The sequence below is a fragment of the Cricetulus griseus genome, chromosome 2 (genome assembly GCF_003668045.3).
Source record: "Cricetulus griseus strain 17A/GY chromosome 2, alternate assembly CriGri-PICRH-1.0, whole genome shotgun sequence".
Taxonomy (NCBI): Eukaryota; Metazoa; Chordata; class Mammalia; order Rodentia; family Cricetidae; genus Cricetulus; species Cricetulus griseus.
The window spans coordinates 96,700,575-96,725,794 of record NC_048595.1 but is presented as its reverse complement, the minus strand read 5'-3'; the positions used below and the strand labels follow the sequence as shown (position 1 = coordinate 96,725,794).

The 25,220-nt window shown below is 49.3% G+C and overlaps 1 protein-coding gene across 1 annotated transcript in view; it reads right to left on the bottom strand.

The window, feature by feature from the left end:
• The window catches only part of Gabbr2 (gamma-aminobutyric acid type B receptor subunit 2), a 344,902-nt gene that overhangs the window by 48,268 nt on the left and 271,414 nt on the right, over window positions 1-25,220 (bottom strand). The window contains 4 exon segments of the mRNA XM_027403592.2: window positions 5,157-5,279; window positions 11,940-12,047; window positions 20,479-20,611; window positions 22,652-22,802. Coding sequence (XP_027259393.1) covers window positions 5,157-5,279; window positions 11,940-12,047; window positions 20,479-20,611; window positions 22,652-22,802 — 515 coding nt within the window.

Below are 25,220 nucleotides of genomic sequence, written 5' to 3'. Positions count from 1 at the left end.
AAGCTTCTTAGCAGATATTAATAAGCTGGCTTTAAACTTTATATGTTGAGGCACAAGATCCAGAAGATCCAATGCAACCTGAGAAGGTGAACTTAGGTCTGCACAGAAACCTGCCTACAAACACAGCAGCTTTGGCTATAAACGCCCAAGTCTAGAAGCAAGTAAAATGGTTATCAGAGATGGGAAGGATGCACAGTCTGTGGCCCAGCCAGGAAGTAGAGGGTTTGTCACCCACAGAAAGAAATTGAGCTGTGCACAGACACGGAGGAACCTTAGATGCATATTACCATGTGGAAGAAACTGTGTGAGTAGGCCGCAGACTGGGCGATTCCAGCAGTGTGGCATTGTGGGGAGGGAAGGGTGGACACTGGCTGTCAAGGAGGAAGGCTAAGACATGCCACTGTGCAGTGTGATCTTGTGACAGTGTCCGTGGGACACTGAAAATGCAGCAAAGCCCACAGTGGCCTCACCAGATTGCACACTAGGCTTCAGTAGACTCTTCTCAAAGGCACAAAGTTGAGGGTGTCTACCCAGGACCACATGCGGAGCCTGGAGAGTACTGGAATGTAGTACTTTTGTGCAAGTTTTCTGTAAGCCTAAAACAGATCTAAGATTTTAATGAAACACCAAAAATTCTAAACTGATGTACACAGACTTCTGAAAAGTAGATAAAATATGTCTGCAAAAGGTGAAGAATGACCTTGCCAGTACCTTCCATGCCCAGTGTGATTTTTCCAATGACATCCTTTTTCCCCACCCAGAGTTAACCATGATCTTAGGTTTCAGATTAACAATTGCCTTCCCTTTATTTTAAAATGGTGTCACCACTTTTATGAATTCTTAAAGAGTATTAAATAGCTTCCATCTTTGAACTTGAAGTATGTGAAAAAATGCTTTAAATCTCACCCATGCCTTGTTGCTGAGGCTGTGTGTGTGTGTGTGTGTGTGTGTGTGTGTGTGTGTGTGTGTGTGCACAGGCACATGCGTTTGTGAGTGCAAGTGTGTATGTGTGTGCATGATGGTCACCCTCCATCTTATTTTTTGAGACAGGGTCTCTCGCTGAACTTGCAGGTAACTAATTCAACTAGCCAGGCTGGCCATCGAGCCCCAGGGATCCATGTGTCTCTCCTCTTCTCTACCAGGGCTTGGCTTTTATGTAAGTTCCAGGACTCAAGTCTTCATGCTTGTGAGGCAGCATGCCACTAAGCCAGTTCCCAACCCCACTGGCCGCTGTTGCCTCTCTGCATTGAGGTGCATGTGTCTAGCTGCTGTTTGGTTGTCCTGTGTGTTGCTGAGGCGAATGGGTGCTCTCAGCCCCAGGTTCTCTTGAACATCCATGTGGGAGTCCCCCAGGCACAATGTGAGGTTTTCTCTAGAAAACTGTCCTTTTGAGACACCTTTACTAGGCTGTGGACCATGTGCATGTCAAACTGTTTCCTGAGGCTGGGTCAAGGTGTCCACCAGCTTATAGTACACAGCCTCCCATAGCTCCATGCCCCCTGGTTCCTGGACAACCCAATAAACTGTTTTTTGTCCCAGTGCACCTGCCTGGGCCCTTCCCACCTCCTTCATTACTGTGTCTCCTCAGCTTGCAGCTAAGATGCTTTTCCCAACCTAGGAGGCCAGCTCTGCCCTCACCCAGTGCTTTCCAGCACTCTGCACTCCCAGTATGCTGTTCAGGGGAAACTTCCCACGAGTCACTGAGGGGTCTATCTCCCCTGCCGCTCTGATGGTCCCTGAAGGCAGGGCCATACCTCGGGTACATGCTTCTCTGGAGTCTAGCTAATGGATAAATGCCTCAGACGATGATTTGTGTCAGTCTGGGGCATGTAGGGAGGCCAGGGGCTGGATGGTGGGCACAGAGACCAAATGCTCAGCTTGCCCTGAGGAGTACTGTGTGCAGTCTTGAAAGGCAGATGAGGCGGGGGTGGGGGTTGGGTTTCAGATCCCCCCCCCCCATGGCAGCCTTGCCACTGTGAGCAGGGCCAGCGGGGCTGAAAGCACACTACCCTGGCTGGAATCCAGTCTCCATCCCTCACTGACTGTGCGACTTCGGGCATGCCACCGAACCTTTCTGTGCATATTACAGTTTTCTCATTTGCAAAGTGGAGAAAACATGAGCTCACATCTCAGGGTGCTGCTGTTGTAAGATTTAAATGAAGTGACTCGAATTTATAACGCATTTAGAATGGTTCCTGGCATGTGACAGGTGTGATATCAATATTTATTACATGAAAATGAAGGCGGACAGGAATCAGGCTGCTTTCTGTAGGACTGTGGACTGTTTTATTCCTTGGACCTTACGAGCAGTCTCTGGGGGAAGATGTGCTCACGGGCCATCCCTGTAGCTCCAGAAATTTGTCCTTTTGCTTTCCTCTTACTGCAACTTGAAGGGACTATGTAGGTTGGTGTGTGAGTTTAGTCCACTCCCAGGTAGCCTGTGGCTACTGTGAGATCAAGGCTGGTAGCTTTGAATCCCGTTTCCCTGTGGAAGGGGAAGAGATCCTTGGGTGCTGGGCTGGGCAGGGCAGTTTGGGGTTAGCTCAGCTATGGTCCAGTTCTAGGAGGCCAGTGTTGAGGCTGAGTGTTGGCAGAGTTTGAACAAAATTCAGGAAGATTGGAAAGGGAAGGCAGCTCAGCTCTGCTAGGGCCAGGGGACTCAGCGACACAGCTCTGTAATAAATGGCCTTGGTGCTGAAGGTCAAGGCATTTATTTGGTAGAGAAAATTCCTGAAGCGGCAGGACCCTGATAAAACCTTGGATTTAAGTGGTGTTAGAAAGCCCAGAGCAAACTGAGGTGCTGTGGAGGAAGGGGAAGTAAAAAGGGACAGACCACAAAGGCCTTCAATCAACTAATTCCCTTCAGCCCAGAGTTCCTTCCATGCTGACCTGAAAAATCTGCCCCTGCAATGAGCCCTTAGCACCCCACAGCCTGGGTACCTTGTTTTATTACTGTATTGAGCTGTACCTGGCAGGCAGTCTGGGTGAAACCTCTGGACAGCTTAGTATCCTTCCTGGGAAACTATAGGGACCCTGCTGTGGGTTGAGACATCAAAGGGTTGTGCTACCATGGCAACAAAGCAACAGGACCAGCCCAAAATTAGAGCAGAAAAACAGGAATGTCCCAGAAAGAGGTGAAAGAAGTCTCAACAGGTACCCAGGTTGGGGGTGGGGTGGGGAAGAGTCAGTCTTGACCTTGCCTCCGACGAGCCAGATGGCCCTGGGTAGCATTCCTTCCCTCCCAGACTCAGTTTCCTCATCTGTGCTGACAGTTTGGAGCACTAACCTGGCAGGTCTGGATGTAGTGGACCCATTAACAGAAAGCAGACAGGCAGGAGGGTGGGAAGACTCCACTAAGTAAACCATTAGCCACCAGAGCAGGTGGCAAGAGGATTTCATTTGAATGGTCCTGAGGACACACTTTGCATTTCCAGAATCGGCTACTCAGGCTGACTTGTCCCTGCCCCAGCCTTAGCCCCAGGGCACCTGAATCACCCTCACTCCTCTGTAGAAACAGTGAGAATGCAGCCTTCAGGTCTTAGGGACACCCTAGGCCTGGTCTTCAGTGGCCTGCTAAAGCCTTCTCGGGGTTCTTCTATCTCTTTTCCTTTATCCTGGGCCCTCTGTCTTTCCTGGCCTGTGGCCTGAGTCTTCCTCTGTGGGATGGGATGGACATGTCTTGCCTCTTCCATTTTCACAGATATGTGGCCAGTGCCCAAAGCTCTAAGGCAACTGTGCAACTGTGAAGAACTTATCCAGGTGTTCAAGGGAACAGAAGGGTGGTGGTGGCATGGCCACTCACTTGCTAGGTAATAGGTAAGCACACAACCTACTTACTGGGTTTTTGCTTCCTTGCCAGGAGAATGAAGGTAAGCACAACACAGACCTTCCAGAATCATAGTGAAGATTAAAGGACATATAGTACCAGCTAATCACCATCACCATTTCCCAGGGACAACTTTTTCTGATCTGTCAATCTTGAGGGGTGGGAGGGGAATGCCTTAGGGCACTGAGTGGGTGGACTATGTTCTTTTGTCAGTTATATCTGATGAGGGGTGACCAGATGTATCTCCACACAGGTCTGGAAGAGCCTGTCTGACGGGGTGACTTGGTGGCCGTCCCTTTCACCCACAAGCACACCTGTTGCCATTTCTGTCGTTCCTGCACCTTCCCAGGGAACATGCAGAATGGTATGGTCTCCAGTCTCTTTCCTAAATGATGTTCTGATTGTATGATTCCTCACTGGGCTGAATAAACCCAGGGTCACCTCCACCTAAGTATGGCTGGGCATCTTATTTACTTGAAGGACACAAACCTCTGTCCCCAGCTCATGGAACCAACACTTCTGGTTCAGTTTAAGAGGACATATGACATTTTGTAAAAAATGATTCACCTGATAATGGAGCAAGGGGTGTGGAGACTCTCAGGGTCTTTTGGAATTTGACACACTGCTATGACAGTAACCACTACCTGCCAGTCAGAATCTACACAGCCAAGCTCACTTATATGAGGAGAGAGAGCCACTCGACACTAGAGGACTCAGGCTTCCCAAACTGGGGCATCTCACAATGACCAGTGCAAGGCTTCGAACAAGACAATTAAAACCTACATTCACATAAAGGGAAAAAGGTCTCCCATATACAGCCCGGGTTGCTCTTGACCTTGGATCCCCCTGTCTTCTGTTCTGGGATTACAAACTTGGGCTGCCTTTCCTGGCTCACAATGTATGTCACAAGACTTTTCTGTAAGGTTCTTTATCTTAACAACAAATATCCAAAATGGAATGTATGGAAAGAAATCCATTGCTCGTTGCCTTGAATATCACATGGTAAGCAGGAGCTCTCGGAGTGTGTGTCCCTGCTTTAAAGGTGGGACACAAGGCAGTGTAATTTCTCACCGGAATGAGCAGGTACATGGGTGCTTCCCTGGTTATGACAATATACTCCTTCAAGTGGTCCAACCTTTCCCCTTGATTCTGCATTTATTAATATATTAAGTTGTTCCCTGGTACCTTCTATTTGCCCTTCCTGAAATAACCTGTGTCTCAGACAGAAGGAGGTGAAGTTAAAGAGGAAACCGTGTGGCACAGAGCCCACCACCTTGATGTCGGGATATCCTGGCAGTGCCTCCTGCCTCCCGCCTGCCTGACCTCTCACCTCCATGCTGTACCTCTCCACCGTCCTCCGCAGGGGGTCCACGGCCTGCCAGCAGATCAGGATGCACAGATCGATGAGCAGCATGCCCCCCACAATCACAAGCAGCTTCTGGTCTTTGATGATCTGCCGAAGGAAAGAGCAAAGAGGGGCCGACATGACAGAGCCACCCAGACGGAGGAGCTCAGCTCAGGCTTTGCTTGGAGTCAAGGTCCTTCTGGAACACCGTCCAACCAGCACCTAAACACACACCTGGACTTGTTGAAATCTGGCCACTTTCAGTCTCTGCTCAATGGTGGTTTTCACCCTCCAGGTCTTTAGTGTGAAACATCAGTCGTTACTGTCTGGTAAACTACTTCCTCCTCCTCTCTCTTCCTCCTCCTTTTTCCTTCTCTCTCCCCCTTCTCCCTTCCTAGCCCCCCTTCCTCCTCCTCCAGACACACGCTCCTGCATCCTAGCCCGGCTTCTAACTCCCTATGTTGCCAGGAGTTGGTTTGAACTTCTGATCTTCCTGCCTTCACTCTACTTTCAGTCTGCTAACAGGGAGGGTCCTGGGGACAAACCTTGGCACTGACAGGGTTCACCTGTATTTCACTGACTGCAGGTTTATTCCCCCTACCCAGCCACCACATAAATAAAAGCTAACAATGAAAGTCCATCTAGAAAAGACCAATGGGAAAATAAACAAAGCTGTGACATAAGCTCAAGAAATATCACCAGCTCCGACTTCTAAGGAGTAAGGCCATTTTTTAAAGGAGGAAATAATAACTCAGGAGGCCTCACTGTAGCTGAATAAAAACAAACAAACAAACAAACAAACAAGTGCTGCTGATCAAATTCACAAGAATAGCTTTACCTGGGGATGGAACACCGGGCACTGCTCTGCCCCCAATGGTGTGGCATGACCTAGCCTTTGTCCTCTGGGGATCCAGGCAACTCCTTACCAGGCTTGAGAAAGTGTCTCAGGAACCTGAGGTTCAGGACAGGCAGGAAGGGGTCTCTGCTGTCCAAGCTGGAAGTAGGGGTATATGCACCCAGGACATTCACCTTCCAGGATGCTCCCTGCTCTCCCACTATTGTGAACCCAGGCAGCTTCTCAGGATCCCATGTCTCTGGCACACCTTGTGTGAGCTCACCTGACCTTAGAAGACCAAGGATGCCTCTCATTGGTGCAGCAGGGTCAAACCCCTTTCCCCAAAAGGCTCCAGGAGGAGACTGGGATGACACTGGGCAGTGGGTCCCAATAGACCTCATTCTAACCCCAGGTTAGAATAAAGTTAAGCCAAATGCTTAACTTTATTGGGCTTCCGTTTCCTCCTTGATAAAGGGGAACACTGATCCCCAAGTGACACAGTTAGTATTAGAATCAGGTGAGATGAAGTGTGAAAAGCACCCATTGTGAGGTCTGCTTAGAGAAGAAGCCCAAGGAATGAAACCTGGCTACCATTATTCTGGAATTGATCATTATTAGTGATGCTGTTTGTGTGTAGGATTGTGACACCTAGGGGCAAAGTGTGATATTACACCTCAGCTCTACTAGACAGCTCTACCAAGGCCCTGAGAATATGAGAAGAGGACATTTATAATTTCTTTTTGTAAATGCTTTTGAGTGCCAACATGGGGTCAATGTTTGTCCCAGGCATGGGAAATGTAGCAGTGAACACAGGATCTCACCCTGGTGGAGCATGCATTATAGTGGGGAAGACTAATAGAGAAAGACTGAACAATCCAGCTGTACACACCACAGACAGAGTGCCAGAGGAAATGATTCAAAACAACTCCAAGATGTGAAAACAGGAGACAATAGAAATAGTGCCATCCTGGCTACATGTAGAGCCCCAGAGAGAACCTCTCAAAGCTTACAGGTTTCCCTCTTCCTTCTTTTTTAGAACCTGCCCCACCCAACCTCTGCCAACACTGGTGACATCATCACTTGCTGCCTGTCTGCCACCACTCATGACATAATCACCTGCTGCCTGTCTGATCTAGCATGCCACAATGCCACATTCTCTCTACATGGCATCAAGGCAGCAGCAATGACCAAGTATTTGGTTCTAGATCTAAGTATGACATGGACTAACTAGTTGGGGTCTTGAATATGTCCCTGTCCCTCTGAGCTGCTTTAGTCACACTAGAAATGGTCTGATAAGCATACAATTCACATTGATATGCAAAGTTGGGCTTATGGTAACTGCTCTGCCGAGGCAGAAGCTGGCTATCTTCTGTAAATGTTACTTCTAACTGCTGTCCTGAGCAGGAGTTAGAAAACCCTGGAATCCACCCACCGTTTGTTTTTGTAGGCAATGTTTTATGGGAATGTAATCACACCTATCTATGTGAAACATCTGTCCCAGCTGCTTTCATTTGTCAAGCAGACAAGAATCCCTGCAAATGAGACAGCAGGGCCCACAAGGTCGGAGCATTTACCACTGTTATGTTTTGCTTTTTTTTTTTTTTTTAACAGAAGAAACTTTACTGACCTCTGGTTTTAAGGGGGGACACTCTTATTGCTTAAAAGTGAAACTAAAACAAAGAAATCCTTAAAATTAAAAATTTTTTGAGACAAAGTCTTGTTCTGGAGCCCAGAATGGCCTTGAACCTGGGATACTCCTGCCTCAGCTTCTCAGGAACTGGCATTACATTTATGTGCCATCATCATACTGGGCTTGACTTCAGATTTTTGACTGGTCCTGACTTATCTTCTAGCAGGGCCGACTTTCTGCTCTGAAGTGCCCCCTTAGGGAAGAGCAGTATGGAGGGCCCCTGGTGTCACCTCACCCTGCCCTCTCACCCTGTTGTCTCTCACAGCTGAACTGTCCAGACAGCTGCTGGAAGCCTTCCAATGGCAGTTCCATGGGTGAGCCAGGTGACTGTGTGCAGAATGACCTTAGATGTTTTGTTGCTGTGTTATCTTGTTGGGGACAGAGCTAAGATGTATTCATCCTCAGAAAACATTTGCCCCAGAACAGAAAGTTCCTTCCCTGAGAGACTGCCTCCTCTCCACACTTCATTTTGCTTAGTGAGAAGGAAGGCTGTAATAAGTTTCTCCATGTAAGACTTTATGATTGGTCTTTAGAAAAATAGTAACATGCTATAAAAATGCCGAATTTGGAACATGAAGTCACCATGTGCGAAGCTCTCTTTGATAGGCTTCCTCCCTGGGTGTCTGTAATGATAGGGTCATGGGAGGTGAAGCCTGCATGTGTGTTTTGGGGGGGGCCCACCACCTGGGGTGGAGGGAGAGATTTGGGGAGCTCACTGAGAAAGGGAGGTGTAGTAGGACTGTAATGGAAAAGGCACACACATTTTATGTTTATGAAAATCTAGTGTACATGTTGTTAGAAGAGAATTAAGGGGTCCTCAAGACAGAATCCAAACTCAACAGTCTAATAAAATGGGTCAGTTATACAAAACATGCCCGCCACATGACTCAATTTACGTGAGACTGCTGGTGTCAGATTGAGAGAGAGGCAGTGTAAGCTGGTCCCTGGCTGCAGAAGGGAATGGGACTGGTGGCGGGCGAATGGGTGTGGGGCTCTCTCTTGTGTCTTGGAGGTGATTGGTGGTGAAGGTCACACAACAATACAAAAACACATTGTAGTGCCATGGCCTCTGGGGACAAAAACTGGGCAATGGTTTTGTTGTGGAAAAGGTCAAGGATGGTGAACACACCACCTGAGGGTGATGTCCTCAGAGGGTTTGCTATAGGTTTAAAACTGATTCCTTGAGCAGCAGGAGGAGGGTGAGGTAGAGAGGAGAAACAGGCCTCCCACTGGCCTGTCAAGCATGCAGTGGAGGGCCAGATCATGCTGAAGGGCAGGCAGCAGTGCCTCCAATGAGGGTTTCCCCCATGGGCTGGGTCTTTACATGACCAAGATCTGTTTTGTTGTATTCACTTTTTTGGTTTGTTTGTTTTTGAGACAAGGTCTCAGTCTGTAGCTTAGGTTGGCCTTGAACTCACTATTTGGCCCAGACTGGCTTTGGTCTCACGGCAATCCTCCCACCTCAGCATCCCAAGTATTGGGATTACAGGCAGAAGTCACCATGCCCTGACTTTTATTGGTTTTTAAAATTGTGGCAAAATACATTTTACATTTACATAAAATGACAAAATACATTTGTCATTTTAGCTGTTTTCAAGTGGACAGTTTAGCCTGGCTAACTGGATGGAGGTGATTTTGTATGATTGACCCCCCCACCCCAACATCATCAGTTTCCTCCTCAAGGGCAAAACTATCTTCACTCCTGTGCAGGAAGATCGTCCCCTTTCTGTCTGTGACTCTTAACACCCTTGATGCCACTTTGCCCACTGGTTTCCCTAAAGTGGCCCTCAAGGTCTCGGAGGACACAATTACTGTGCACTCCTGGTTCAGTCTAACTTCACACTCCCAAGGGTCCTAGGTGTCCACTGTTCCTGTCATCATCACCTCTTTTTCAGAAAGGAAGGAAAAAAAGTAACAGAAAATGAAAAAAAAGTAAAAAGTACCCCTCCCAGTTAAAAAAGAACGAGAAAAAAGTGGTGGGGGCCTTGTGCATCAAAGAAGCCCCTCCTTTGGATGGGCTGCTGAATTTGCACTCTCAGAGGAGTACATCCTGCTTTGGGCTCTGGCACTGGGCAATGTCATCAGATGTGACCTGAGCTTGTGGTCCCTGGAGACATCCCACCCTCGCCTCTTGGGGACACAAACCCCTAACTCTCGAGCTTTTCCTGACATGCTCAGTGGGCTGCTGCCAGTTGGTATGTTCTTTCTCTGCAGTCCCTCAATGGAATACAGCAGCCAGTTCCAGGTGGCAGGTGACGATGTGGATAACCCACTCAGTAGCACACGGAATCAATGATAAGGTTCTTTCAAGCCAGGATAGTTGCATTAATGGTAGAGCAGCTCAAAGCAGGGCTGCAGAGCAGGAGAGTCTAGACAAGCACCCTTAGCTCTGGGGAGGGCTGGTGCAAGCATGGCAGCCTGGACCCCACGCCAGCACTCTGCTTCCTCAGGGCCGGTTAGCCCCAAGAACCTGCACTGTTAAGGCTTTCAGGCAAGGGTAGCTCACACTGACAGTCCAAGACAGGCCAGAGGGCTTTTGCTATGGCTATAGATCAGCACTGTGGTCCTTTGTGTTGCTACAGACACAGATTCCACCAGTCAAGGTGGCTCACCAGGCAGCAGGCCCCTGGTGCTTGCGTCTGTACTAAGAATATACAAACTGTCTTCTCTTATAATGACTTACAATAATACAGTCTAAAAACTGTTTACACAGCATCTGCATTGCATTAGGTATTGTAAACAGTGTAGAGATGATTTAAGGTGTATGAGAGTATGGGTGGGGTACGTTGACAAGTAGTCCATTTTATCCAAAGCACCTGAGAGTTTGGTTGTTTTAGGTAGGGTGTGTGTGTGTGTGTGTGTGTGTGTGTGTGATTCCGAACTCAGTGTCAAGAGGAAGCCGAGGGACAATTGAATCACCTGGGAAAGTCTAGAAACTACTGATGATCAGCTATAGCCTCAGAGCTTTGAGCTCAAGCAACCTGGGCTGGATGGCCTGTGTTCATAATAATTCATTGGACTGGAACTCATAGCCAGGACCAGAAATGGCTGGGATGGCTGCCACTTCCATCTCACAAAAGGGAACTGTCACGTGTACTGTGGGGGCAGAAGGAAGGCTGGAGCAGGAGAGAGAGTGGCAGCTTAGGAGGCGATGCCCATTCAAATTCTGCTTGGCCAACAAGCCTGGTGCAGGGTTGAGACAGGAGTTTAAGGGATAGCATGGGAATTCCTCTATGTCCAGGTGCTCAGTCATGCTTCGTCAACACCATGGTCACACACGGCATGGGGCAAATGCTCTCTCCCTGCCTGGAGGCAGAGCTCCTTTGAAAGCCTCATCCTTAAATTGGACCCTAGCCCTGTTTCTCTTTGCTCTGTCTTTTTCTTTCTTTTCTTTTCTTTTCTTTCTTTCTTTCTTTCTTTCTTCCTTCCTTCCTTCCTTCCTCCCTCCTCCTCCTCCTCCTCCTCCTCCCTCCCTCCCCTCCTCCTCCTTCCCTCCCTTCTTTCTTTCTTTCTTTCTTTCTTTCTTTCTTTCTTTCTTTCTTTCTTTCTTTCTTTCTTTCTTCCTTTTTTTTTGATTTTTTTGAGACAGGGTTTCTCTGTGTAGCTTTGGAGCCTATCCTGGAACTCACTTTGTAGATTAGACTGGCCTTGAACTCACAGAGATCCTCCTGCCTCTGCCTCCCAAGTGCTGGGATTAAAGGTGAGCACCACCAACGCCCAGCTACTCTTTCCTCTTTTGAAGAGGTCCTATTACCCCTAAGTTGCAGTTTTGAGTCCCTAATGTCACTCATACCTCCCCTCCAGTCTCTTCTTGTCCCCTGTCCATGTGAACCCTAAATCCTGGCAAAGCCAAGTCTTTCAGCTTCTAGCCCACTCACTTCCTTCCACCACTGTCAGACTGTCTACACACTGTAACCTCTGTAGCGATGCAGTCCCCATCCTTTTTGCCTGGTGCCTCCCACTTACTCCCAGGACCTAGCACAGGTGGCACTTCTTACATGAAGCCTTCCCTGAGTACCTTGTGTCCCAGAACACCCTACATATCCCTAAACAGCTCCTGTCCCTGTGAGCTGTAAAGGTTTTGTGAACAGATTCCCTGGAAGCTGTCATCAGGAGGTAGGAAGTGGGTTTCCCTTGACTCTCCACCAAGTTGCTCAGTACCTGCACACAGCAGGTGTTTAATGCCTGTTTACACAAGAAAAGCAGAGTGAACACAGCCAACCAAAGTGGGGGCTCTCATTACCTTCTTCTTCATCTTCACATTTTTGAAGATGGCATGGACCCTCCAGGTCTTTGCAAACATGGCCCCAAAGGCGGTTGTGTAGCCCACGGTGAGAATCCAGGTCCGGACCTAGAAGCCAGGACAATACAGCAGAGTTAACATCTCCCAGGTGACTGACTGTCCAGCAAGTGGAACCTGGGTGCTGGGGACAGACATTCTGCCATGTGTGCTTGTGAGTCTCCTGAGCATCCTGTAGTCAGATTCTGATTCCACAGATAGTAGTATCATTCTATACTCATCAGGTCCTGGGCACTAGGTGCAGAGGTCAAAAAGGTTCAAATCCTACCTCCAAATGGGCCACAGCTCAGAGGGCGCCAACCTACCTAGCAAGAAGCAGAAAACTCTGAACTGTTGGGGTTCACTAGGGAGGTAAGAAACAGGCATCTTCCCTTCTACTCTCTCCTATTCCTTCCTCTCCCGTTCCTTTGACTGACTCTGGGGGCCCTGCTCAGGACTAAGATCCTGCCTGGCTCTGACATGCTCCCCTAGTCTGAGATGTGCCTTGGTGACTAGCCCTGTTTGGTGACTCAAAGGAACAGCCAGTCTGAAGGAGCCTACGCCCTGGAGGTTGAGACAGGATAGCCGCCATCTGATAGCTACCGTGGGGTCTCTAGGATGGCCACTTTGTGCCAGGACTGTAATGACAGCCAGATGCTACCTTCACCGGCCCACTTGGATGCCTCTAACACACTGGGAGCCTTGGCCTCCCAGTACAGCTCCCAACTAAACTCACCCTTTGGTGATGCATTGTGCCTGCTTCTGCTGTTCTGGCAATATGGCTCACAGCTATCCCAATCCCACTCCATTTGTGAAGACCAAAACTGGCTGAGGATGTGGCAAGGGCAATCCCAAAAGCTAGCAAAGGCAGCAGGAGTCTAGTCATTGTTGAGAGACGCATGTGATGTGTGAGTGGGGACACAGCTCAGGTGGCAATGCAGCCTTCTGTTTTCTTTTGTTTACTCAATAGGTAGGAAATCAGATGGGCAATGAGTGATGGTGGTTTTTTTGGGGGGTTGGGTGGGGGTGGTCACATTGTCACCTATATTAGAATGTGTGTAAGTAGTATCCATATTGTAATTCAAGGATGCTAAGTGGAGTGAGGAGGAGCTGATCCCTGGGGACTGAGACATGAGATTCTCCCATGGCTCAGAGCACCCACTGTCCTGTGTCACAGTCCCTGGGGCACTCACTCACACACCTCTGCCACAGTCACTGGGGCACTCACACAGCATTCACTCAGCCAGACACTTGGTTCATCTGCTCATTCAACACAGACCATGAGGTAGGTCAGAGGCAGTGTGGACAATGCAAATCACTACCAGCAACCAGGACAACTTGGGAGCTGTGGAGTGAGGAAATCACTTTATAAAGGAGGAAATGGAGGCCCACAGCACTTACACAGCTCCCCACCTATCCACTGAAATCCTTGAAACTTCAATTCATCACCTCAAGCCAGAGCGGACCTCTCTCCCCAACTGAAATCAGCTTTGTCTACAAGCAGGAGCTGGCCCACCAGTCAGGACACACTCTGCTGGGCAGGGTCTCTGTAACACTTCATTTGCGCTGTCCCCACAGGCACTAGTGTTGAATGTTGTGTCCTCGGCTGCTTGTGCTATTTGGGAGGTTGTGGAAGCCTTATGAGGTAGGAATTGGGCTGCTAGGGGCTGGCCTTTGAAGGTTAGACCTGGTCCCTGGCTCTTTCTGTCTCTGCTTCCAGCCCACCACATGGGCAAGCACCTCTGTTGGGCCACACATTCCTTACCAGGATGGACTGAAGCAGGACTGTCAGTCCAAAGCTATTATCCATGCCATGAGCTGTTTTGCCAGCTATTTCATCACAGAGCTAAAAGTCTAACGAAAATCAATGGTTCATCTCAATTGTCAACTTGATGGGAATTATAATCGCCATGGAAACAAACCCCTGGGTGTGTCTGTGAGGAAGTTTTCTGATTAGGATTGTGCCCTTAAACTGTGAGGCAACATAAACTCTTCCTTCTTTAAGTTGCTTTTGTCAGGTGATTGGGATGGCATGGAGAAAAAGAATTCTCACAACCTCCACACACTTTACAGTGACTCTGTCTACCCTGAGACCAGTCTCTCAGAGTTTTGGATCATACACTATTAGAAAGTAACTCTCAGGGTCTGGAGAGATGGCTCAGTGGTTAAGAGCACTGGCTGTTCTTCCAGAGGACCCAGGTTCAATTCCCAGCACCCACATGGCAGCTCACACCTATCTGTAACTCTAGTTCCAGAAGATATGACACTTTTACACCAATGCACATAAAATTAAAGTAAATTATTTAAAAAGGTCAGTGACTCAACTGTAAACATACACAGAACATGGGTATTTGTTTTTATATAAAGAATGGAAAAGATGAGACAATGTTGTTCTTTTTGCCTCATTCTGTGATTCCGAGGCCAACAAAGATCTTATTTGGAGGCCACATGTCACTGGCCTGTTCCTGACTTATTCAAATTCCCTTTGACCCATGTTCTCTCTAAAGCCATCATTACCAGGCCACTTGTCTCCTTTGAGAGGTCCAATTTCATTAAGATTCAATAACATAAATTGAGTGAGTTAAAACTTGATGAGAGAAATTTAATCTAGCATCTGGAAGCTGCAATGTGTTGCAGTGAACTGAAAGCAAAGAAGACCAAGAGTGCCTGGGTAGAACACTCCATAGGGGGAAAAAAAAAGAACCCTCCATAGACACTTGCTCGCTGGAGATGTTGGCCCTGCCTGGCATCTGTGAACTTGGACTTGGGGACCCATTCACTCCAGGATGTAGGGTCTCCCTATGCCTAAGCAATTTGTACAAAAGGTGTGATTTGAGATTTATATGTAATTCCAGGCAGTCATGTTCTTTCTGCCTAGAATGTGGGTGTATTGCAGGCCTGGTGCTTATATGGCTTGCCCTGTGGGCTCTCCCGGCATGTCTGTAGTCCTGCTTGTCCTATGTCCCTGAAGAAGGCTCTGGGTGTTCACTAGGTCTTCCCTGGATATCTCCCCCCATGAGTCTATGCCTTGGCTAGTTTTGGTAGTTGATGAGAACCATGAATACAACTGGATGTTCAGGCGTGGTAATCCCAGTGAGTCACTGAGGCTGGGGCTGTCACTGCTGACTGTAATGGCCTGGCCAATATCCTGCGCAGTTCTGTGTCCTTGGGAGGGTTTCTGTATGTCACCAGCAGATCTTACATCCCATATACCACAGATTCTTGCTAAGGGCAAACCAGTAGCAGAAAACAGAGCAGCAAGAAAGACAGCAGAATAATCCCAGCAGAGTGGTCTCATAGGCTGGCTCACCTACCACCCTCCAGGGACTCTGCCTGAGGGGACATCCATTTCTTTTCTCTTCTTGTATCTGCGAGATGGAAGCGGCTCGGGATGGAGCTTCCTCAGCCCACCCAAGGCTGTCACTAGATGTCATCTTGACTCCTAGACTCCCTCTTCTTCTGGGCTCTAAAGCTGCACATGCTGCATCACAGGAGGCCTTGGTGACAAGTAGGTGTCCCATAAAACCCTCAGTTTCACAGCCAGGTTTCACACTCTTCCCTGAGCTGCTGTTTCCTCAGATGCAGAGAGTCTTGCCACCACACACTTGTCACCCAAGCTAGAGACCCGAGAACCACTCCAACCCCTTCCTGCCTTTACTCTCTTGCTTCATTTACAGGCATGAATCACACACGGATGGCCCTCAGCTACCTCAAAGGGAAGCCCCATGGGACAAAACAAGCAAGCAAATCCTTTAAAGCAAAAAATCTCACTAATTTTTATTAGACCTGAATTTTCTAGGAGGTAAAGTGGGGGCTTCTTGGGTAATGTCTACCTTTTTAGTTAGAGTTAGAAAAATCCAGCATCTCAGGAAGGGTTAAAAGAAGGCACCTCTGCCCCACCCTTGTCCAGCTGCTGGCCATGCTGAGCATACAGCCCCCTGTAACAAGGGGAAGAAGCTAAAATCACCCACAGGACTCAACCCTGCGTCCTGGGACAGGGCTGCTCTGCTCCAGGAGACTTGAGGAAGGGGGCAAGTACCAGCGTCTTCCACTCTCGAGCCCTGCTCTTCCATAGCTGGTGTTCAGAGAATGACATTTGTGGGCTCCCTGGTCTCCAAAGGACTCCACCACAGCACGGCCCTGGGGACCTATGACGTACAGCTCCTTTAGGTGTGGGCTGGGGAAGCAGTGTCAACACCTGTGGCTGGCCGTGAGGAGTTCTGCTGCTATTCACCAGGATCTGTCCAAGCTGTCTATGTATCTGTAAGCACTCCTATGCTTTAAGCAGGAAGTGAATAAGGCTTCTCCTTTCTCGGACAGGAACTGTCATGTTGAGCTTGACTCCTCGAGTGCTCACCGAGCAGCCACCAGCTGGATTGGCTTTTAACAGGAGTCCAGTGACTGGGGACTCCTGCTAGAGCATTCACAGAGGTCCCTGCAGCATCACTCTTCCTGCCCTCGTGGCCTGCCCTGAGGCCCTCCACACTGCAGGTGGCAGAGGCTCACTGCAGCTTGGCCTGTGTCCAGCCAAGTTCTAGCAGAGCAAGGCCACAGCAGGTCCCAGTTGCCATGGAAACACCTGCACCAAAACTACCAGCACCCACCCTGGGTTCCCAGCTCTTCATCTGTTCACTCTGCCTTCTAGAAGTGACCATGATTATCCTAACAGTCCATCATTCATCCATAAGCGATTCACCCATTCATTCATTCATTCATTCATTCATTCATTCATTCATAAGCATCCATTGGGACCTAGAACTTTAATACATGTTCTCATTTAACCCTCACAAACCTAGTAGAATGCTGCTTTTACAGAAGGGTGAATGAACTAAGACTCAGAGATGTTAGTAGCAGAGGCAAAGTCATACAGTTTGGAAGTCACATGGTACAGTTTTGGACACAGATATCTGCCAATGGCCTCTCTAAAATTCTCTGCAGAAATATTAGAAACGAAAGAGTACACTAAAACTGCTCAAGTATATTCCATAAAGGGTAGATTTTGTTGTTGTTGTTATCTTGATTTTTTTTTTTAAGATCCAAATGGGCAAACATTTAGCTGGGATGCTTGTTTGGCAGACAGAATTTAGCTGACTTGTTGACCTGTTTTTCCTGGCAAAATCCAGTTGACAGCTCAATGGCAAGAGAGTCTGATGACTAAGTTTGGTCCCTGGAACCCACATGGTAGGAGAGAGTGGACTCTCATAACGTCCTCTGACCTCCACACAAGAGCCTTGGCACATGTGCCCCCCCCCCCACTCCCTGCAATAAATAAATGTACTAGATTAAAAAAGATCACTGTACATGGCTTTTGTTTGCTTGTTTGATTTGACAATCCTTATAGTCTCCTGGTGTTTGGAACCTAGCCAAGCACTTCAGGGCAGGTTCTGGGCTTGCCCTCAGGACAAGTGGGCTGTAGTCCTGTCTTATCTGGTGGCCTGCCTTGGGCTTGGAAGGAGGGGCAGCACCAGGGTAAGGCAATGTTGATGGTGTTGAATTCCAGGGTGGAGTGGGCTTATGGGGGCTTACACAGAGCTGCTGGCTTGCTTCCACCCTCAGCAATGCTACTGAGCCAGGCAGGGAGTATAGCAGGTCCTACAAGGCTCATTGTCCACCAGGCCTCTGGGTCCTCTTGGTGGCTCTCTCTCTCTGTGGATTTCTCTGTCATTTCCCATGCCCTGGCTGTGGTTCCTGCCTATACATCACAGGACTGCGAGTGTAATTTATCTTGTCACCTGCCTGGCTCTCTTGCCAGCTGCTGGGGCTGTGGTTCCTGAGCCAGGTGGGCTTGTCATCTGTGAACCAGTATTCCCTTCCCCCAACACCAGGGCTTTGCCCACACCCAGCATCCTTCTACCAGCAACTCTGCCCACAGGGGCCGTGTTGCTATGGTGACTCTACTTCTGACAGTGTCCAGGGATACAGCACCATGGAGCTGGAACTACTTGCAGGACTTGCTGAAGCTGGCACTAAAGGCTGGGAAGGTTCCAGAAAGGATGGAAGTTGGGGGGGATGGGAGCTGAGTGTGGCTGCTTCTCCAGCAGCAGCATTTGTGTGTGTGCATGTGTGCTCACATGTGTCCCTGTATGGATTCTAATGGCCTTGCTGAGCACAGGCCTGACCCCCAGGGAGGCTGGACCCTGGGGTTATCACAGGTTCTTTCTGAGGTACTGTCACGGTTGTCTGTATTAAAACCCGAAGGACAGAAAAGGGACATGTTTGGGAGGCCGAACAGAGTGACATTGGGAAGCTGCTCATGATGGAGGCTGGCTTTGAGGATGTCACTGACCTGGAGACCAGGTTGTAACCAGCATGGTAGAAATGAAGGTATTCTAAAGAGACACCTCTGTCCTTTAACCTCTGTCAGACTGGACCCCCAAGAAGTAGGAATTTCCCTAGGAATCTCCTACTGGGAGAAGGAAAGGCTTCAGCCAGAGAGCTTGTCTCCTGGAAAGAGATTTGGCAGAGCCTTAAGAACCTACCAGACCATCTCACGGGATGAGAATGAATGGGTATGGCAACACGGGGCAGTGGTGGGAGGGGCGGCTCCTTGACTAGGACCGCTCAGAGGGCTGTACCCTGGCCCTCTGTATCACCTTTTAAGAAAAGGTTTGCTTTTTGTTTTATGTGTATATTTGTGTGCCTGCATGTATGTATGTGTGTCACGTGTGTGCCCACGGAGGCCAGAAAAGGCCATTGGATCTTCTGGAATGGAGAACGGGTTGTTGTGAGCCAACAGCGTGGGAACTGTGAATACAAACCCCTCTTCTTGAGCGACAGAGGGAATTTTATTCTGGAAGTGACCCTGGCCATACATTGGGGCTGAACCGGTTCAATCCGGGGGAGGCTGTTTCTCCTGCAGTCACATGTGGGCTCCCTCCATGCAGTTCCCACTGCTGATACAGGAATTGTGGGCAAGAGAACTGCCATTTCCCCAGCCCCGGAGCTCAAACTCAGGTCGATTTGTAAAGCACGTCATGATTTATTCATGCTGCCTCCCCGGGCTTCCCAGGACGACCTTCCTCTCACACAAATGAGTGCTACTCCCAGAATAGAATGTCAGGCTTCATTAAGGAAAAAGCCCAATGTGGGGACGGCCCTTTCCTTGCTCCCTAGCTCACTGGCCTGTCATTAGCACTTGGAGAATTCAGGTCAAATCCCAGAAAACCCCAGCTGGGAAGTGCCTTCGAGGGTGGGGTGCAAGGGTGGGTCTATCTCTGAGAAGAGACTCTCCTGGAGGCCAGTTCTCAGAGTTTCTCTGCACCTAAGACTCATTGCACCCACTGGAGGCAATGCCAAGGAGCCAGCAGAGCCTTAGGAGGGGCTGGGGCAGCTCCAGAACCAGGGGTACAGTTCTGCACTAGACTTGGGGGACAGAGGCAGGTCCCTCACCCTCCTGGGATGTTGGACCAATGTGTAGCCTAGAGGTCACCAGGAAAGTCCTAGTACCAGTTCCCTATTGTTACTGATGGGGGGAGGGCTCCAAGCCCTTTGGAGCAAACGTTTAGGGTATTTTTGCTCTCTCCAAGTACTTAGTGAGGTGCCTCAGGGCAGCGCAGCACCTAGGTTCCCACCACCTAATGAGCTCATCACAGACCAAGATAATGTCCAAGAAGGGCAGGACATTGCTGACTCGGGAACAGTAGGGATAAGGGCACTGCCATCTGGAATTTAGGGTTTTTCCAGTGCTGCCCCCACAGCACTGGGGACATGTGTGATCCTGGAAAGTTTAACATGTGGGGTGCGTGCGTGCGTGCGTGCGTGAGTGTGTGTGTGTGTGTGTGTGTGTGTGTGTGTGTGTGTGTGTGTGTGTGTGTGTGGTGTGTGTGTGTGTGTGTGTGTGTGTGTGTGTGTGTGTGTGTGTGTGTGTGTGTGTGGTGTGTGTGTGTGTGTGTGTGTGTGTGTGTGTGTGTGTGTGTGTGTGTGTGTGTGTGTGTGTGTGTGTGTGTGTGTGTGTGTGTGTGGTGTGTGTGTGTGTGTGTGTGTGGTGTGTGTGTGTGTGTGGTGTGTGTGTGTGGTGTGTGTGTGTGTGTGTGTGTGTGGTGTGTGTGTGTGTGTGTGTGTGTGTGGTGTGTGTGTGTAGTGTGTGTGTGTGGTGTGTGTGTGGTGTACTTCCTAGCGGATTCCTGGCTTGAGCAGTAATGAAAACATTGGTAAGGGCCACCACTGGCAGACTCCAGGTCACCGCACCACACACCTCTCTCTGCTCCTGTGGCTCTGATGCTTTAGATCCTGATGGGAGCCAGGCTTTTCTTTCCATTTCTAGTATTTGGTCCTTTCTGTGTTGGCTGTCACCTGGCAGTGAGGTAACACAGTCACCTCAGTGGTCCAGCCACTGACTATGCTCACTGCTCTTAAACACTGCATTGCTAGCACGGCTGTAGACCTGTTGACCTGATTTGGTTGTTTCTTGCCCATCCCAGTGTTTCTACACAGCTTTGTCTGATGACAAGGTCACAGAGAGATCTTTCCCTCCCACCCATCTGGCACATACCAAAGGGCTTACCGTGCAGAGAGTTTCAAAGGTCTTTTCTGAGACGAAGGACCCATCGAGGCCGAAGAGGAAGATGGATGCGTAGGACAGCATTCCACCAAGGATGATGAGGTTGTTCATGTATGGACTTGACATCTTGATCAGCCTGGTGGGGAAGGGACACTTGGTCACAGAGCATCTTCCAAGCACCCTGGGCGAGCACTGCTGCCAAGTCTTCAGGAATGAGGGAAATGGGGCCCCAAGCTGTCCTATGCCCAGGCTGATACTTCACTGCTTCTAGAGAGGACCCCAGTAGCGGCATATTTTCCCAGCTCCTTCCTCAAATCTACCTGTCACTTCCCAAGGGACACTTGCTACAACAGCTTCATCTATTTGAACTTTTCAGTTTACAGGCTTTGGGGCCAGGATTGGGAAGACAAGTTAAATCTAAGGGTTGTAGTGAGGAGGGTGGTCCTCAAACCACACTGCCCTGTCTGGGCAGGATGTCACAGAACCCTGCAGTGAGTATCTAGGGTTCCTCAGGGACTGTGCTCATCAGGCATTGTAGCCTTGTAGCACTCAGAAAGCTCCCGCTATTCGACGTGCAAAGGGGACAGGGTAGCACAGTCACAACCCTTACCCCAGGAATTGGGCAACTGGGCCCCATGCCATCTTCTGTCCCCTATCTTTCACTCCCAGGAATCCTGCTGTGGCTGCCAAGAGCCCAACAAATCAATGCTGAGTTAAGCCCTGTGAGGGCTAGAACTTTTAGCCAACCCAGAGGTTCTTGACTCCCTGAGCACAGTTAGCTTGGAATGGTTCTTTTGTAAACGGTAGCTATAGGCAATTGTTCCCCAGACATTTTCTTTGTGTTCTGCAATTCTACGAGTGATTCAATCTTAGCATTAGAGGGCTTCCTGGAGGAGGCGATTTACAAAAGTGTGAGTAGGAAGAGGGAAGGGAGATTTACTTCCTACATTTTTGCAGATTTTTCAATGGCTGAGACAGCCAAATAAATCATTCTGGTAATTTCTCCAAGATGCCACGAGGGGGAAATTAGGGAATTAATCTGGTGAGGCAGCTTGCAGCTCTAAGATCTCCTTAGACACGCAGGAAGGCTGTACAGCACAGAGAAATGACAATGTGCCTAGGCCTTGAGCCAAACGCTACCAGGGACAGCCCTCACTCAGGATTGGTTCCAGTAGCTGTGCAAATTGCAGGTGGCTAGGAAAAAGACACCAGGTGAATTGCATTTATTTTTCAGGAAATGGGTTTGACCTAAACAATTACTTAAACAAACAAACAAACAAATCAACCAACCAACCAACCAACCAACGATCAAAGCTTGAAGCCTCCAAGTTCTTCTTTGGCAAGCAGAAACAGAAACAAAATCAGAACAAAACCCATTCCCTGGAATTTCCCCTGAAATTTCCCTGGTCCCTACTAGCCTGTGGCTGACACAATGTGGATTTGGGGACAATGGCAAAGACTCCATATCCCATGGTTGCATGTGCGGGCTCTTCCAACACACACATGCCTCTAGCTTTGGTCCAGCCTGTCCCACTACAAGGCTGGAGCTGGATTCAGTGATTTGTCATGGAAGCTGGAAAACACCAAGATCAAGGAGTAGTGGCTTGGTTATCTAGCTACAGCTAAGCTCAGTACCTCAGAGTGAGGACTTCCTGGGGACAGCTGAGGGCACTCACTTAGGCAAAGACCCTGAGATAGAGCTGCTGGGATAGGCTATGTCACTCATGGATGGCAGACTCCTGGTGACCCTGGGAATCACGGGAAGGGTCAAATGAATGATGTGAGGGAGGGGCTTCCATGTGCTGACCAATGGGAGCCTCTATCACTGAACCTGGTGGTCCTTGCCACCAGCTATACCTAAAGGTGCTGGGAGTAGGGAAGAGAAGCTGGGGACTCTAGGGTCCTCTGTGTCATTGATGGACTTACAAGGTGATGGTCATGTCCAGAGCTCTTTATTTAATTCAGCCCTCCAGCAGTCTAGCTGCCCCCTTCTGTGTGTGTGTGTGTGTGTGTGTGTGTGTGTGTGTGTGTGTGTGTGTGTGTCCTAGCAACTGGGCAGCACACTTCAGGAACCACACACAGGCCAGAGAGCCTGCCATGCTGACTCCCAGCTCCATTGGTGGAGCAAGGTGGTCAGCCAGAAAGCATTCTCCCAGAGAGGGGCAGGGCTGCTTACTTCTGGTTCCGGTTCTTGATGTTGAAGAAGAGGAAGGCGCTGGCCATGATCATGCCAAGGATGGTGAGGGCTGACAGGATGCTATATAGCGGGAGGGAGATCTTTCGAAGCTGCTCCAGGATGATGGTCTTGTCCTTGGGTGGCTCAGACCCTGCAAGGTCAAGGAGAAGCCATTGGATCCCAGTGCAGTCATTCTCCAAGGACATTTTGCCTCTATGTCCTGAATGTCTGGCCAAATCCAACACCTGTACCCCACACCGGGCCTATCTACCCACTGGGTGAGAGGATCTAGTGGGTGGCCAGCCTGCCCGGCAGGAGCCTGAGCCAGGACTTATTTCTTTCTCTAAATAGAATCAATAAGGGATCTGTGATGCATTTAACAGCCATTAGAAGACTAGAATTTGATTTGGTCTAATTACGCTGTTGAAAAACCATCACCATTTATTCCCAAAGGTAACCATGGCTGGGAAGGCAAAGAGGTGCTTCTGGGTGCCACTGGGTGGGGGTTGGGGTGGGGAAGCAGCAGTGAAGAACTTGGCATGGGTCTCAAGGACTCCGCTCCTACCTGAACATGATAAACGATTTTGCTCACTAGGGCAGACACCCGGCCTGTCAGTTCTAGGGTGACAGATATGTGCTCCAGCTGCAGATTCTCAGCCTCAAGGTCATTATCTCAAAAGCTCCTTCGTTTTCTGTTTCCTAAGACTGGCTAACTGTGGGAGGTGGAAGCTACCTCCCTTTCACACTGAGCCGGGGCCAGGCTGAAGCTATGGGGTTCCGTTTCTCTCTGTGCCTGCCAGGCTGCTTGGCTCATTCTTCAAGGGCACCAGGAACTCAGGGGGTGGGCACCGAGAGGCTCAGAACAAATGCATCGTCCCGCATGGATGCCCGTTTGCTCTCTTGGGTTACCTTGTATGGGTTGGTCTGGGATGAGGGAGGCAGGAGCTCACTTGATCTGGCTTCCTGAAAACCCTCTTCTCTTATGTGCTTATCTCAGGTTAGGTGTCAGCTGTGGAATTATGAACTGTTAAGACCTTTCTCTCCAGTAGAGAGAAGTGAAATCTGCTAGATGCAGAGGAGTAGCCAAAGCTGGAGTCCTGTCAGGGATGCTGGTGACCCTGTGGCAGTGCCTCAGTTATGCCTCCATTTCCAGGGGACAAGCTAGGGAACAGGCAGGCAGCAGTGGGGTAGAGAACAAGCTCCCTCACCTGGGATGGAAATCTGTGTTTGCAAGTTCAAATGTGTTTAGATAAAGTCAATGTGGACAGTTGTGGGTTCTACAGGAGACAGGAACCATCCAGAGTGTTAGAGAGAAAGAGAGAGAGAGAGAGAGAGAGAGAGAGAGAGAGAGAGAGAGAGAGAGAGGAGAGGCCCAAGGCATACAGATAGATGAACAGCATTTTTCACTTCCAGAAGAGAGAGCTTCATACCCAGAAACTTCCTCCTCGTACCAACTCCCCCACCCCCACCCCCAAAAATGTGCTGAGACTGGCTCAGAAGTCTTCCTGCTCCCAAACTCAAGGCTCCTGGCTGGAAACAAGCCCCTCTCAAGGCCCTAAAGTTTGGGTCAATGAAGATATGATTACTAGTGAGTTTGGGCCCATCATTTAGCTACAATTTCACCATCTCTTTCAACACCATCTCTTCACACACAGCCTCCTTACTCTATCTCCCTTCTCTACTGAATGGCACCTCCACTAAGTACATCGCAGCCAGAATCATGAGAGCATGATGGAAATACTGAACAGATGTGCTAGAAGCATCCCTGAATTTTATTTTCATTCATTCCTCACTCATCCACCCACCATTGATAATCACCTCCCGTCAGTCAGGCCTGACGCTGGACATTAAGGATACATAATGAACAACATACAGTCTCTGCCCTCGGGGGTGGAGAGCATGCATGCAGCCTTGGGGAAAGAACAGAGTAATATGAGGCCACACCAACTTCCGAGTGCTGGCTGCAGGATGGTGTGGAGACAAGAGGGATGAACAGATGGAGCTTTAATGTATGGACACTCGGCCTATCTACACACTATAAATAAAATATGAATATTAGACCCTTCTCACTTGGCTCATCTAGCACCCTTATGGGTGGTGGGCTGAACAGTCTTCTAGGTGTCTTGTGGCTTCTAGAGTTAGAGTGGCTTGCTGGCAGGACTGGGTGTCAGATATGCCTGACTCTAAAGCTTCCACTATGCAAACAGCTCCTGTGGATACTGCCCAGGGTTGGGCTAGTCTCAGGCATAGGATAGCCTGAGTCCTCAGCAGGCAAGAGAGAACAGCTCCCCAGAATGGAGTCAGGAGATGCTCTCTAGAGTGGGGACTGGGAGGCAACTGTTGGAGGGTGAGAAGAATGGCTGGCTGTCACCAGACGAGAAGGAAGCCTGGGATACAACATGAGGATGGACACCAAGGTGTTCTAACACTGGAGAAACTGAGACGGTTTGGCCAGGCAGACGTCTGAGAGGAGATGGGGAACTGCAGAGAGGGCCCCTTCATGGAAGCCCTTAGTGCCACAGCACAGAGCAAAACCTGCTCTGAACACTGGGACCACAGAGAAAACATG